Genomic DNA, 15,785 nt, shown 5'->3' with positions numbered 1-15,785 from the left:
AAATTTGCTTGTATTTTTCCGAGGCGAACATTGATGGTCAAGGTCAAATGTATGGGCCAACTGCTTTCAAAGCCAAAACATAAGCCCAGTAATCAGGAATCATGTGTTTCGTGCGATGTGTTCCCTGTCTGCAGCAAGCTGTATCCTCATTCAGCAGTAGAAATTATTATGTAAGATTATAGATTCTGGCAGGGCTGCTGACTTTGCTGAGGCAGCTGGCAACTAACGCTGTGGGCAAAGCAAATACACAAGGTCACTGGAAAACAATATTTTCAAACCATCTCAAACGGGTCAGATAAGGAGTTTCAGACCTCAGAATGAATGTAATAGTCATCGTAAACACTAAATGGCTACTTTGTTAGGCTCACCTGTACAACCTTATCCCTCCAACACAACGGCACTGCCATCAGTTCTACCTTTATGAAGTTTTTAATTTTCAGTTTTTGTTAACATTGTTGGAAATTTAAAAATTCAACTATACATAATATACATTTATTATTGAGGCCACAGTCAAAGGTGAAATATTTATTTTTTTCATAACTGACTAAACAAGCTGTTCTCAGGGGAAAAAATGGTCCCCAGAACACTGTTTGAAGCTAGAAAGGTGGCAGGGTCCGCCAAATATAAGTAAAACAGCATTAAATTGTGTTGTCCTTTCAGGGCAGTTTGTTTACTCAGTTCATTCAGTCATGAAAATGAAGAGTTTGTTTATTTAGTTTGTTTTGGCATAAAAAAAACACCTATGCACCTTGCACTGTACTACATTATGTTGAGAGGTTGTCCTTCCCATTTACACACATGAGGGAAAAGAATATTTTAAAAAGCGTCTGAATTGATGGAGTTCAACACAAAACAATCCCTTTAACTATGATCTTAATGCTATAATATATAATTGAATTAACACCTATATGTCAGTGTCAAAAAACAGAACATTATACACATCATAAAAGTAGAGTTTGCGGCAACCCTATTGGCTTGGCTAAATAAAGCAATGTGCAAACACAGCAGCAAGATTTGTGAGCTGATGTGACTGGACAAGTCCTAGAGAACACAGCCATCATGAAGTCAGGTCAGTCACTGGTGTATTTCTGCACTGACCAACTACAATGTGCTGATCTCACATTCACATACACACATATATATATATACATACGTGTGTGTGTGTGTGTGTGTGTGAATGTGTTTATCTCACCTTTTGTATTTACTTAAACATAGCATGGGGCCCAAAAGGCTAATACTACATTTAAAATCTTGAATATTGTCACATAAACCTGGAAATAATTCTTAATTCTGAGCAAAGAGGGCCTTTCTCAGCATCAAATCATGGCTCGACTACAGGTGTCTATGGGTGCAGTGCATGTAACTCTAAAATGCTTCACAGAAACTGGATCAGTTGTATTCGAAGCACCTTCAGGCAGAAGTGAAGTGACCACACCATCAGAAGATATATGTGTAATACATCAAGCCTAATTTCCCGAGAGTTGGAAAAGCAACTTCATCACAGATACAGAATTTAATAAATAAACAACACAAAAAAAAGATATTTGTAAATTCACATCCATTTTTCAAAGATTCAATTTCTCACTCAAATTGTCAAATAGATATTATTATTCGTAATGAAAAAATAGTATTTCATTCGAAGCAAATTCAAAATAGAAGTGTCTTGACTAGTGGTCACAGGCCCTGCAAGTCTAGATTTAATTAGAGTATATATAGAGTGTATATATATATATATATTAGTGTATATTCTTTTCTAACAGCAAAAATCACATTTAGTCTGTTTTTGTTCATTCTTGTTGTTGATGTTTTTGTTGTTTATTTCAAACTTGCACTGGGCAATGTAAATGTCTTGACAGACAGGCAGACAGACAGACAGACAGACAGACAGACAGACAGACAGACGGTGAGGTGCAGTTGTCACCAATGACCACCAGATGGCGGCAGACACACGTCATCATAGCAGTGATGATGGGCGTGGTCAATGCGCACTTCCCTCTCCAAACAGACATTTTTCTAATTCCAGTTGAGTGGAAACGGCTCACCGTCTGACCGTAGCAACAGAGAAATCTCACTTCGATTTGCTGTAAAGACGTCTGCATCTTTCATTGACCAGATATCGGTAAGTTAAACTGAACTATCAGCTCGACTCGTTATGTCGTTTATTTGTAGTTACTAGCTGTATTACAAACACTAGAGTGTTTTTCCACAGGCGTAGTGACGCTATCGATCTAGAGCCGATTCCGCTGCCTCTTACAAGCTAGCTAACGTTAGCATGTAAGCTAGCTTTCTTTTCGGACCTTCATTCAGCTTCATATCTAACAAAATGTACGTCTGACGTTATTCTTGCAGCGCCGACGTGTTTTAAGCTGCTCTTTAACTAATGTTTGACAACACATTTGACAAGGTTTACTGGAGGTCGTGAGGAAGGGGAGGAGCATTATGGTTCTCCATGGAAAATGGAGGCTTAACCTAATTAACGGTTTGGGTTTGGATGATTGACATAGACACATGTCAGGTGTAAGCTGTGATTTACTACCACACTCTTATAGACGGCTTATAAACCCAAACAGTCGATCCAATAACAAACTCTTAAGATAGCGATCCGAAAGAAAAAGAACACATGTATGAATGTTAATAATATTTACCTCCAGAATAGTGTTTGATAAAGTCATAAAATATATATGTCATGTCATGTTTTATAGGGTTGAACAGTGGACTGTGTATTGGTCGCTTTAATATTGTTTATGGATAAACTGGGCGGTGGCTCATTTTCTCTACAACACAGAAATAAACATATACTCTGGTGTCCAGATTTCTAGTTTCATATATTCAGTTTATATTTCTTTACAACCCCAATGCACCCCGGTGTTATTCAAGAAGAGATGATGATGTCTTTTTCTTAGCTGTGGCCTAAGAGTAGTGATGCTATGCTATAACAAGGTCTTACATTCATTTTTTGCCTCAAACCAGGAGTCAAGATGTTTTACACATGTGGACCCAATGAAGCCATGGTGGTGTCTGGTAAGATATTGGCTTGTGTTTGATTTCTCTTCATTGATTATTTCCCACGGTAGCACAGGATTATGGGAAACCACAACATTCCAGGCTGGCTAATGACACACCCCAGCCTCCACAATGCTGTAATAATTGTAAGATTGTTACAGCATCAAACAAGTTTTGTTGATAGTTGACCAGTAAACCTGTGTCATGTGAGTGACATCACATGACTTATCATCAGTTGATATTGAGCAACACTGATTGACTGTTTGGAGTAAAGTAGGAATTTTCCATCTTGCTGTAGTGTCATGAATAAATTGCATCACTCATATTGTTGTAATACTGGGTTCCACGTTGAACTATGTCCCTTACCCTCGAGTAACTAGCTGTTTATTACTGAATGATAGTGTAATGTTTATGTTATGTGTTCACCCCTCCTCTCTTTCCCACCAGGCTTTGGCCGTTCTCCTCCTCTAATGATTGCTGGAGGAAGAGTGTTTGTCGTCCCATGTATTCAGCAGATCCAGAGGTAGGCCTATTTTCAGTTTCTATTTCTCTGTTTTTCTATTTTAAGTGCAAAATAGCTGCCTGTGTTTGTGGATTAGTCAACAAACAATTAATGTAGCCTGTTATTGTCTGGTCTTTGAGGCTAATGGTGGAGTAATTTCCTCGGTCTCTCATTTGTTATGCCTTTTCATTCTTGCTCTTTGTTATTTTTTCACCCTTTCCAATCCTTCTTTTTCTTCTTAGAATCACACTCAATACCTTGACTCTCAACGTGAAGAGTGACAAAGTCTACACCCGTCATGGTGTGCCTATCTCTGTGACTGGCATTGCACAGGTATGCTATGAGAATGGAGCTGAAATACCAACTATAATACCCATATGTTAAATGGAGTCTAAAATCTGTTTATGTTTCCAGAAAAGTTAAGTTATTCTCAAAGACTAAAATATTTAGCAAACACTTCAAAAGGCAGGGAAGGGGGCCAGCTGCTATTAAACAGCAGTAGCTGTTTACAAAAACAGGCCCAGGGCTCTCTGACATATTAATGAGGGGTTTGAAACAAGTAAGTAGTGTGTATTATTTTTAAGATACAAAATACAGAAATGCAAGCAAATTAAAGAAAACTTTTTTTTTGCCAAAGCTAAAGCCTCCTTGGCACTTTAGATAAAATCACAGCATGCATATTCAGTTCAGTTTGAAGGTTCCTTACTGTTAGTAAATAAGTGAAAGGAAGATGACACTTGAAAAAGGTCAATGGGACGCCTCCACAGGGCAAGACTTTAGTGAGTCATTGGTTATTTTTAAAGGAATTTGCGTGTTCAGACATGTGCAACATAGAAAGAAAGAAAGAAAGAAAGAATATCTGACTGTGGCATCTTTTATTTTTTGTTCTCCTGCCCTAGCAAACTTTAAGTCATTAACGCTAAGTTCAGGATTCATACGGGTGCTGGAAATTCTTGAAAATCATAACTTCTGGTGTGATATTTTCAAGGATTGAAAAGTGCTTAGATTTTGGATAAAGTGCTCGAAACTGCTTGTAATTGGGACTTCTTTACCTTCACAGTTAATAACTTTATATTGGCTCAACCAGGTTTTAGGTGCAATTTTTACTTATAGGCCGGTGACACATTTTGAATCATGACACTTTTCTGCTTTCCTTCAATATGTCATCCTGCTGTAGAATGCTATCACGAAGCATCATTTGTGGTTGTTTATAGCATCACACATTTGATTTAATGTGATGAAGTGAAATGATCATTTTGAGTGTATGTACTTGGCCACATCTAAATATGTAATCAACCACAACCGCAAGGTGCTATAAAGCTTTAGATGCCACTTGATACTTAATACTTAATACTTGAAAAGTGCTTGAATTTGACTATGGAAACAATATTGAAAGCCTGCAGATTTTTACTGTTTAGTCCAACCTGCTACTCACTTCTTCACATTTTATTTTCCTGTCTTTCTCTAGGTGAAGATCCAGGGCCAGAACAAGGAGATGTTGGCCACTGCCTGTCAAATGTTCATGGGCAAGGCTGAGCCTGAGATTGCCCAGATTGCACTAGAGACACTGGAGGGACACCAGAGAGCCATCATTGCCCATTTGACTGTGGAGGTTGGTGCACTGACGTTGTTAAATTGAATTTGCTTGACTGTTTCCGCTCATTAAAGATTGTTCAGAGGCTTCTTTATGTTAATGATTCAGCTCTAACTGAACCACTAAGTGAACAGCCATGAGTAGCATGTAATAACTCTGATGTATATATCTCTGTTTACAGGAGATCTACCAGGATCGTAAGAAGTTCTCAGAGCAGGTCTTCAAGGTGGCCTCTTCTGACCTGGTCAACATGGGGATTGGCGTCGTCAGCTACACGCTCAAAGATGTTCATGATGATCAGGTACTTTGTGTCTGTTTGGGTTATTTTCTTGTTTTCTAACATACATTACTGGAGGCAGCAGGAAGTGTCACTGTGAGCCTGTGTCTTTTGTTATATGAAAGCTTTTAGTCTTGTATGATTTACAGTAATGCACTTAGGTGATTGATATTGACTCACTGTTTCTGACTCAACATACCCCTGACCGCTCTGCAATAATTAGGTCTAAGTGCTTCAGTTGTAACCACACCATCTCCTGTTTGTGTTTACCATATGCATTATCTTCCTTTTTAGTGCTCCAACTGTGTTGTCTCATACTGTCACTGTTTCCCCCTCTCTCTGTCCCTCTTCTGCAGGACTACCTTCACTCCCTAGGTAAAGCCAGAACAGCCCAGGTGCAGAAGGATGCCAGGATTGGAGAGGCTCAGTACAAACGAGATGCCGTTATGAGGGTAAGTAAGCTCTTTTGTTTTTTCTTCATCCCTGTTGCTCATATGGATGATCTGAAAACAAGAATAATCCATCATTTGAAAAGAAATACCAAAATGTCTCTGTGTCTGTCCTTCTTTCTATATACAGGAGGCCCACGCAATGCAGGAGAAGGTTTCAGCTCAGTACAAGAACGAGATTGAGATGGCAAAATCCCAGAGAGACTACGAGCTGAAAAAGGCAGCCTATGATGTTGAGGTCAACACCAAGAAGGCTGAGTCAGAGATGGCCTATCAGCTTCAGGTACAGTCATCTTTTCATGGTTTGATCTTCGAAGGTCATGCTGTCAGTATTTATTTATTTTTTTTTCAGAAGGGTTCCAAGCACCAATCCAGATTCTTGACAATATCTGATTACTTTACAGTTACTGAAGGCTGAGCAGTGTTTGATTTTCCCCTTTTCTTCCTCAGGTGGCCAAGACCAAGCAGCGCATTGAGGAGGAGAAGATGCAGGTGCAGGTGGTGGAGCGGACACAGCAGATTACCCTGCAGGAGCAGGAGATCATCCGCAGGGAGATGGAGCTGGAGGCCAAAATTAAGAAGCCTGCAGAAGCAGAGAAGTACCGACTGGAGAGGCTGGCTGAGGCGCAGCGGTGAGTACTGGAGCAAAATACTGGAGTGTACTTCTGATGAGAGTTGAACACTGATAAAACTCATCACACTGTGAAACAATTTACAATCTGTCACTTTCCTGACAGCCTGCAGCTGATCATGGAGGCTGAGGCTGAGGCCGAGTCCATCAAAGTGAGTCCTGCTGCATGTTTCCTGTTTATTTCCTGAAACACTCCCTCCAGATCTCATTTCATCTTTCCCCTCACTGCCTGATAACCATATTACCAAACATTATTACTGTCTGGCCTTGTAGTCCTGTACATTTCTGTTCCAATTCTATCTCTGTACATTTATGTGTGTGTCCATGTAGATGAAGGGCGACGCAGAAGCTTTTGCCCTGGAGGCTAAGGGTCGTGCCGAGGCAGAGCAGATGTCCAAGAAAGCTGAGGCCTTCAAGCAGTACAAAGATGGAGCCATGGTGGACATGCTGCTGGAGAAGCTGCCACTGGTCAGTCTGACTCTCATGGATTAATGAATAGAAGAAGTAAACATTAGAGCTCTGTGATGAATTAATGTAATTATCATGGCTTGCAAACCATGAGCGACCATTTAGCTTTGAAGTGTCTCTGGGTTTTGTGTTAATCAGTAGACTTGTTGAAATCACAGAATGGCCTCATGATAGAGGACCTTTGTGTAATTATGACTCTGCGCTGGTGATAGTCTTGGCCGGAGGCATTAGGTGTTCGGGTTGTCTCTATCCCCACGCGTACACCCATTCTCGTGAACACTATCTCAGGATCGCCGTGAGGGAATTTCTTCAGTTCCTTGGGACAAATGTCCACTTTGACTCAAGGACAAACTGATTAGACCTAGATCTTCACAAATGAATGATAGGCCATACCAATCGCTGTAAGAAAGAGGCTTAGTGTTCCGTTACCATGGAAAGTGTTGGCTCTTGCTAAGTGGCGGGACGTGCTGGTCTAGGTGGGTAGATATTCTGTGCTGCCAGGTTGAAGATTGAAGGTTGAAGACTGAAGGCGTACAGCAGTAGTCCACCTTAAGCTTGTTGGTTTTGCTGATATTGAGCTTTAGATGATTGGCATTGCCCCATGTGACAAAGCTTTCAGTTCTCTGTACAAAATATAGCATCAAGTGAAGACTGGAATCATACATGTCAATATAAGGAATATAACTTCCATTTACCACGTAATACCTTCTAATTAACTTCCTTCAAAGTCTTCACTACATTTGTTATATGACTTGACAGTCATGGATGTAAACTGTAACTTGACTGGTGTGTGGAGGCAATAATTCTAGTTTATTCCTAAAAAGTCCAAATTATTGTCTTTCACTTCCCTTTACCCTGTTTAACACAACCACATCCGATGTTTGATAGATTTAAACTTCCCTAAATGTTCCAAGTCTCACTTTCAACCTTTTTAAAAAGTTTCCTCTCCGCTGTATTAATTCCTCTGTTTGCTCCTTGTCCTGCAGATGGCAGAGGAGATCAGCAAGCCACTGTCGGGGGCCAACAAGGTCACTATGGTGTCCAGTGGCGGCTCAGAGGTGGGAGCTGCCAAACTTGCCGGAGAGGTGCTAGAAATCATGACCAGGCTGCCTGCCGCTGTGGAGAAACTCACTGGAATCGACATCTCCCAGGTGAGCTGGAGTATGTGTGTGAAAGACAGATGGATGGTGTGAAACTGAACGACTGGTGCGGGTGGTAATGACTCGTTTCTCTCGTTGACTTCACAGGCTGCAGGACACACCACCCGGGTGCATTAAGAAGAGATGAGAGTAGAAGTATCAGGAGAGGTGTCACCAATATCCACTCAAGGAGCTCCTTGTGCCTATAACCACTGTAATGACTCCGCAACACCGTAGTCTGTTTGTCTGTGTGCATGCATGTGTTTCACCTATGTGTCTCATTTGTCGCCCTCCTTTACAGTATGTGGTTTCTTTTCATGTCCTGGGTCTGAGCTGTTGTGCTTTCTGCGGTGGGTGACTGCAAAAGCAGCTGCAAAGGATAGAATTATTAATGAAGCTACTTTTCTCCTAGGAAGAGACAAAAACCTCAGCCCACTTTAACAAGTGATTGCCCAAATAGAAATTTCTATCTTTGTTGTTTTATACTTCACCTTCAGTATGCAAGTTTTAATTTTTATACCTTGCAGTAAGCAGCCTCATTATCCTTGCTGAAGGACTGGGGTCTATAAACTGTCATTCATTTTTTAAAAACTTTTTTAATGTAGAAAAAGTTAATGGCTGAAAGTTTTTGTGCCTTTCAACAACCCTCTTTATCACTGTTTCGTAGCATAGCTTTCACTGCTGTAGTTGTAGTTCTTTACTAATGACTTAACACAACCTAGTTTGATGTTATATTCGTTCTCTGTGTTCATCATAGAGAGACAAAGATGGGTTGTTGCTTGTTTACTCCTTGTCTCTGTTTTAACGATGTTGCTGGACCCAAAATCATATCAGTTGTACTGCAAGTGGAAGGATTTTCTTTGTGTTTCAGACTGAAGGGGAAGGAAGTGGTTGATGGGAACAAGGTGAAGGGGTTTCCTGTAGAAAGCAATGAAAGTAGGCTGTGGTGGAAAAAACAATGCTGACTTTTGACTTTGCTGCAGTGTCTTCTGGAGTCTTGGTCTTGATATCTTGAGAGTAAAGAAGAAGCCTCTCTTTTACTAACTTGCTAACTAACTAGCTTGCTGCTCTGATGTACTTGCTGCCTGGAGTTTAAACTAACAAACAGGGAATAATATGACTTTTTATTTGGTTACTGATTTTTCATGACAATGTGATGCTGAGTATTACCAATTATGGCAGATTTTAGCTCTCAGTTATAGAAGGTTTTAAATGACAGTTCAGTACCTCTGCTTTGGAGCTGATTTCTTTTTCAGACTCTTCACTAAGCTGCCAAGCCTTATGCATTTTGTTATCGCCAAGTGCCTGGTCAAAACTCCTCAATAGTCAAGTTGACTTCCTCTGACTAAGCTTCTTATATTTCTCTGTCAGGTTATCTTTCCTCATATGCAACTGATCATAAGCCATTGGTCGTCGCTAACGACAGCTGTAGACGAAAGCCAAATCTGTCTGTACTTCTTTTGTATGTTCTCCTGACTAATCTTTCACTTTCCCTAAAATTGCGCTGGTGCATGTCTATCTTAAGTGTCAGTAAGCTCTTTTTACATAGTGTGGAAGTTGTATAGTAGTGTCAAATATTCAAGATTTATCTGTAGTGAAATGTTCTGTAGACAATAAAAATGTTATGTTATCAGTGAAAAACCCGTTGCCGTCTGTATACTTCACTGAAGTGGCTGAAGACTCATTTAAGACCTTTGCCTTCCTCTCAAATGTGAAAAATTGCTGATTTTCTTTATTTAATTACCTCCGCCAAGGATCTTTTGTTTTCAGCCGCATCCATTTGTTGGCCTGTCAGCAGGATTACACAAAAACTACAAAACACATTTTCAAGAAACTTGGATGGAGGATGGGTATTGGCCCAGAATAGACCCCATTAACTTTTGGTGCAGATCCAGAAGTTTTTTCTCACTTTCTTTAACATTGTGAGATAGGGGTCATTCTCTCAGCAGAAATGCAGCGATCTTGGTTTGAAAAAAACCCAGCCGTATTTAGGTCACTGGTATGTATGAGTGATTACAATTTGAGGTGGACCATAGACCTGGTGACCTTAAAGTACCCAGTTATGGGTGGTATGGTTTCTGGCCATGGGCGAGGCAAAATGGCTCGCTAGCACCCCCTAAAATGCAGCCCCCAGGACTTCTTTCACCTATATGTATGAAATTTGGTTTATCACAGCTAGACCTACACAAAAGCCTCTTGGTGCCATGACCTAAACCCAAGAGGGTGTCAGCCATTTTGAATTTCATGCTTATTTTTGGCAATTTACACGTTGTACTTTAACGAACTCGTCCTACAGCTTTAACCTGATCAGCTTCAAATCTTACGAAGCCCGTGTTTATTACTTTGTCATGTTTTATGGCCCAAATGATTAATCAATTAATCAGAGAAACAATCTTTAGATGAATTGATGATGAAAGTAATTGTCAGTCGCAGCCCCAGATCACATCTTGATTTATTTGAAAAGGTTAACTTTATTAAAACATCTACAAAAATAGACAACAATGAATTACAATGGCATCAAGGTAGCAAGCGTTCTACAGAGATACAGAAGACCCCAAATGTAACAAAGAGTTTTCCATATATTAGTAAAGGAAATTACAATTCTGTCCTTAGAATATGTACATACTATTATGCTCAACTTCAAAGACAAAAGGACATAATGAGACACCAAGGAGTGTCTAAGTACATACAGTATATATAAAAATATGGGTTTAGCTGAACTACAGTGTATCAAAAATGACTCAAATGGCACAGTAAACATGTATTACTTGATAATCTTGATCATCCCAGGACTGATTTACAGTGCTATACAATCAGTATGGTAGATGCCTTGATTTTACTACGGTCAGCTTAATGTACTAACATGGGATAATGCAGAGGTCGATGTTGACATTCACACTAAAATCAAGACTCCGAGCATTCCCTGTTTGGACAATGCCACAACTGTGTGTTCTGAAAATACAGTAATGCATTCGGAGGGGGGAAGACAGATTGTTCGCAATACACTGATAGTTTCAGAACAAAGGAAAAAGGTTGTCATACATTTTAAATGAGATGAACTGATGGTGCCATTCCATTTTTTAAATAATATTTTACATCCGATGGTTTGGCAATGCCCTGTGGGAGAGGATTTAAAAAGGCAGACAGACTGTCCCGAATTTCGATCTCCCTTGGCAAATATCTGAAATCACTGCAACTAAAATGCAACTGAATCCACATCGACAGGAATCATATCAGGCCCCTCACGGAGAAGAGTTTCATCGTGGCCTGGGATATGCATGTGGGATTTAAAGTGCAGCTGGTTGTGGAATTCTACATTTATCCTTTGTGTCTGGATCGCAGCCAAATACAAAACAATCGCCGAAACACCTGAGCAGGCACATCTGAAGACGTGCCGTCCACCGCCCCGGCTGGCAGTATTGTCTCTCTGCTCGGAGAAGCTGTTCCAGTTTCATCGGCAGCAGCAGACTCTCCTCTTCTGTGCCTGTTTCCTCAGGTTTGAGAAGTCCATCTGGCACCAGGGGTGCAGTTCCTCTATGCGTGTGTCTCACAGATGGGGTTCATAAACTGCTTGGGGCTTTTTGACTACAATGGGAGGTTGGTGGTTGAGAGCTTTTGTCTGGTCCACATCATTTCACAAGTCCACAATAACTTTGAGTTACAGCTGTGTATGTGGGGCGCTAAGAGTTTGGGGTTGAGATAGTGGATTAATGAAGGGTCAGCAAACATGGTAAGATCCTCTTATCAGTCGTCTTCTAGCCTGAAAGTTGAAATCCTCATAAACATTTAGTGGATTATCATTTTTGCCCCAGATGGGCAAAAGGAGCTAAAGCTCGGAGTACTCCTAGATTTATTAAAGGTCCCATATTGTCTTTTTTTTATTATAAAGCAGGTCTAGGTGCTATATAAATACTGTGAAAGTATTAAAGCACTAAATACACGGAGAAATTAATGAGCTGCCAGGACTTCCATAAGGTTGTGCTGTCATAACGATACAGCCAACGCCCTCAGAACAGCTGTCGTAGCAAAATACCAGAGGAGCTGATGGTGAGACACGGTAGGCGATACCTACTCAGGCTTGTAAGAGCTGACCAATCGCATCGGACTGGGCTTTTCCAGGGGAGGGGCATTAAAGAGACAGGTACTAAAATGGAGTGTTCAGACAGAGGGTGAACAGAAGTGCTGCAGCACTGGACAGCATCAGAAATATAATGTGTTTTTTGAACATTAAAGTGTGAGAATCTTTTTCAAATCAACCTGAAAATGAGCATTATATGGGACCTTTAACGTGTACAGTAGGTTATACATACTATAAATACTAAGACAATCCCTGTGTGTGCACTTTCATGTCTGAATGATAGGTGTTCCACTGTGAAAAGTGTGTGTGTTGTGCAGTGTGTGTGCACCTTCACCTGTTGCCCTGGAAGTAGTATTTGAGTTGTTGAAGAAACAAAAGTCATGAAACTTAAGAATTTTTCATTTCCTAGCTTACTATGGTTATTGTTTATATTCTGTCATTTAACCTCTGCAGCTTCCTGTGTCATTACCTCTACAGCACTCAATCACGTATCTGAGAAGAGAAAAAGTTCCTATGCAGACTGCACCCACCACCATCCACTATGAAATGTAGCTCCAACTGTTCCCTCATCTAAAGCTGGGGATAGGTTAGCCTCTGGCATTGGGGTCTGATGTGAAAGTAAACCGAACCAGCGGTGTCTCAGCCCCATCCACCCAAATAAAGTACAAATATAAAAAGCGAGCAACCCACTCTCCCTTCTCATCTGCCTCTGCTGTGCAGCACCTCCACCACACCATCCCACTGTAGCAAGGATGCATAAACGTAGACGTTTCCCCTCATTAGCGCCGTTGCCTTTCTCCTCTTCGTGTCTCTCGGACTCTCTCTCTACACCATGTTCATGGCGTCCTCGGTAAGAAAGGAGTGGATGTAGGCGAAGGATGGGCGGAGCTTGCAGTCTCTGTTCCAGCAACTCAACATGAGCTCATAGAGGCCCTGAGGACACACAGCTGGTTTGCTCAGATACACCTGGGAGACAGAGAGAGGGAGAAAGGTGTATAAAGGTGGCACCATTTGAATAATGAGACCTTATTTAGTTGTGCTGAAGCCCAACGAGTTTTGACCCTGACATTTAAATATGTGTGTGTGTGTGTGTGTGTGTGTGTGTGTGTGTGTATTTCTGGGTGTTGTACCTGTCTGCCCTGGTCTCTGAAGAACTCCCCGGCGTTGTCGATGACCTGTTCGTCTGTGAGGTTGGAGTACGGCTGCTCCTGACAAACACTCAGCATCTCCCACAGAGTGACCCCGAATGCCCACACGTCACTGGCTGTGGTGAACTTACCCTGAGAGCACAAAGCACACAGATAAACACTTAAAAGACTGTCAGCCTTATTATCAAAGAATAGCAAATGATTGGTAAAGGATGACACATTTAACAGATTTCTCTTAAATATGAAGACATCATTAATTTGTCTTTTTTTTTTTGATTTTGCAGACTTTTCTTTTTGTGTGCACTGATCTCATTGATCTCTCTATGATTGAATTTTTACTGTTAATGTTTGTATTTATTATTATTAAATAACTAATTTACTATGGCAAATAGACCACAGACCAAATAGAACAGAGCTGGAACAATTAGTTGATTGTTTCAGTGATTTTTCGAGCAAAAACGTCAAACATCTGTTGTGTTTGGCTTCTTAAATGTAATGATTTGCTCCTTTTTGTTAGTAAATAAAGAGTCTTTGGGTTTTGGGCTGTTATTTCGACAATTTAAGCAATTAAAAGACATCACTTTGGGCTCTGAGAAACTCTGAGGAGCATTTTCACAGTATTTGACTTTTTATTGACAAATGGCTAATTGATTGATTGTGAAAATAATGGTGAGATTAGCTGATAATATAAATAATCATTAGTTACAGCCCTAAAATAGACACAGTACAAGCAAATTAAGATAACATCGAACATCTGCAACAACATTAAGTGAGAAAACAGAACCAAATACAGAAACGCTGCAAGCAGAACGGGTAACACCAGAAACTTTCCAGGGGAAACTAAAAACTGGGACAGGCTTGTTGATGCCATGGTTTGTGGCTGAAGAATTTACTGAGGTCGGCCATCGTGCTTCTTTTGGCATTTAAGATATTTCCTTTGTTTGCTTGTGTTTTGTCTATTTGCATGTGTTTGTAATTGCAGTGCGTTGAGCTCTGCGGGCCTCTGTAGTAAGCTGCTAAATGCTCTGTCCTTTATGCAAGATGCAAAACACATTAAGTTGGATTGATTGAGATATTTTTAGAAGGAATGAAAGGGGCTTGACTCATTTCCTCTGAATTTCATGTCTCAGTGAGTCCAGAAGTTGTATTTACTGCCACACAAAGACTACCACTGTTTACAGTCAACAACTTCCTGTTGTTGCATATACAAGCGGAAATCTTCAATAATACCAAGTGAGGAGAAAAACAGGAAGAAATCTCAGGTGAGCTGTTGACTGTGAAACAGATTCATCTTAAAGTAGTTGGTATTTTTGATCATGGATAAGTATAGTAGTGACAATATAGTGGATTCTGAACAACAATGTCACATACAGTATTGTACTATCACACACCATCAGATGCACAAGCACACATTCCTGTCCTCTCACCATGAGGATGCACTCCCAGGCCATCCAGCGGATTGGCAGCACAGCTCTGCCCTGGATCCTGTAGTAATCTCCAGCATACAAGTTCCGGCTCATGCCAAAGTCGGCTATCTTGATGTGACGCTCACCGCCCCGATCATCTTCACTCTCACCCCTCTCACCCCCGACCAGACAGTTTCTTGTGGCCAGATCCCGGTGCACGAAGTTGAGGGAGGAGAGGAACTTCATTCCTGACGCGATCTGGCTCGCCATGGAGATGAGCGCTGGGTAACTGGGGGAAATGTTATCGGATGGAGGGGATGATAATTAATCAAAGCTGAGCGACTGTGTTTCCATTTATATTTGTGTATATCTGTGTATATATTTCATGTTTACCTGATGGTTGGAGTATTGTGTGACGGCCCTGTCTTGTCCAGAAGCACTCGGTGGGACAGATACTGGTTCAAATCTCCACATTCCATGTACTCAGTGACCATACAGAGGGGATCACTGCTCACACACACTCCCAGCAGACGGATGATGTTCGGATCCTTCAGGCGAGACAGGATCTTCACCTCTTTCAGGAAGTCATTCCTATGAGGGCGAGTATGAAGAGTGAAATGCATCAGAGGGGAAAGAAAAGATAAAGCAAAGGAGGAATAAAGAGTAAAAGATGTTGATTTTAAGTTACATCTTCTTCTTAAAATATTAAAGCCTCATCAGGCAACATTTTCTTGTCACCACTTAAGTGAGAAGGCTGCTGATTCTCCTGTGAATCAGCACCTCATTCTGCAGTGCTATGTGGCTTTCCACTTCATTGATTTGTTTTGCTGGTCAATATGTTTGTGCTGCTCGGTCTCTCAGTGATCTCCCATACAAACCTGTGGACAGCCACTCGGGCACACGAGCTGATTTAACCTGCCCAGCGCAAACAAGGCTGACAGCCAAAGTAAACAAGCAGCTGATGAAAAGAGGCAAAATTCACAGAGGTCCAGACATTTTTTCTGAGGAGCTGGGGGACCGAATCGGGGCTAGAATGTGAGAAAATGTTGTCCTGCTCAAGCTGAAAATGTAAGTAATGTCAGGCAGTTGA

At 41.0% G+C, this 15,785-nt stretch overlaps 2 protein-coding genes across 5 annotated transcripts in view; one reads left to right on the top strand and one right to left on the bottom strand.

Moving 5' to 3' along the window:
• The first annotated feature begins 1,993 nt into the window (after positions 1 to 1,993).
• On the top strand, positions 1,994 to 9,704 carry flot1b (flotillin 1b). Its single transcript, XM_073485119.1, has 13 exons — positions 1,994 to 2,119; positions 2,971 to 3,021; positions 3,451 to 3,526; positions 3,748 to 3,838; positions 4,974 to 5,117; positions 5,281 to 5,400; positions 5,733 to 5,828; positions 5,956 to 6,108; positions 6,276 to 6,457; positions 6,563 to 6,608; positions 6,787 to 6,924; positions 7,911 to 8,075; positions 8,172 to 9,704. Exons 2-13 carry the CDS (start codon positions 2,979 to 2,981, stop codon positions 8,199 to 8,201), a joined length of 1,284 nt encoding a protein of 427 aa, XP_073341220.1. The 5' UTR covers positions 1,994 to 2,119; positions 2,971 to 2,978; the 3' UTR covers positions 8,202 to 9,704.
• A 799-nt stretch (positions 9,705 to 10,503) lies between these two features.
• The window catches only part of ddr1 (discoidin domain receptor tyrosine kinase 1), a 48,412-nt gene continuing 43,130 nt past the window's right edge, over positions 10,504 to 15,785 (bottom strand). For all 4 annotated transcript variants that reach the window (XM_073485914.1, XM_073485915.1, XM_073485916.1 and 1 more), the window contains 4 exons: positions 15,089 to 15,286; positions 14,717 to 14,984; positions 13,272 to 13,421; positions 10,504 to 13,107 (listed from right to left, as the gene is read on the bottom strand). In XM_073485914.1, coding sequence (XP_073342015.1) covers positions 12,967 to 13,107; positions 13,272 to 13,421; positions 14,717 to 14,984; positions 15,089 to 15,286 — 757 coding nt within the window. In that variant the 3' untranslated portion in view covers positions 10,504 to 12,966. The remainder of the gene's footprint in view (positions 13,108 to 13,271; positions 13,422 to 14,716; positions 14,985 to 15,088; positions 15,287 to 15,785) is intronic.

Source organism: Pagrus major, chromosome 17 (assembly GCF_040436345.1).
Source record: "Pagrus major chromosome 17, Pma_NU_1.0".
NCBI classification, from domain to species: Eukaryota; Metazoa; Chordata; class Actinopteri; order Spariformes; family Sparidae; genus Pagrus; species Pagrus major.
The sequence above is the reverse complement of the archived record's forward strand: the minus strand, read 5'-3'. Positions and strand labels throughout refer to the sequence as shown.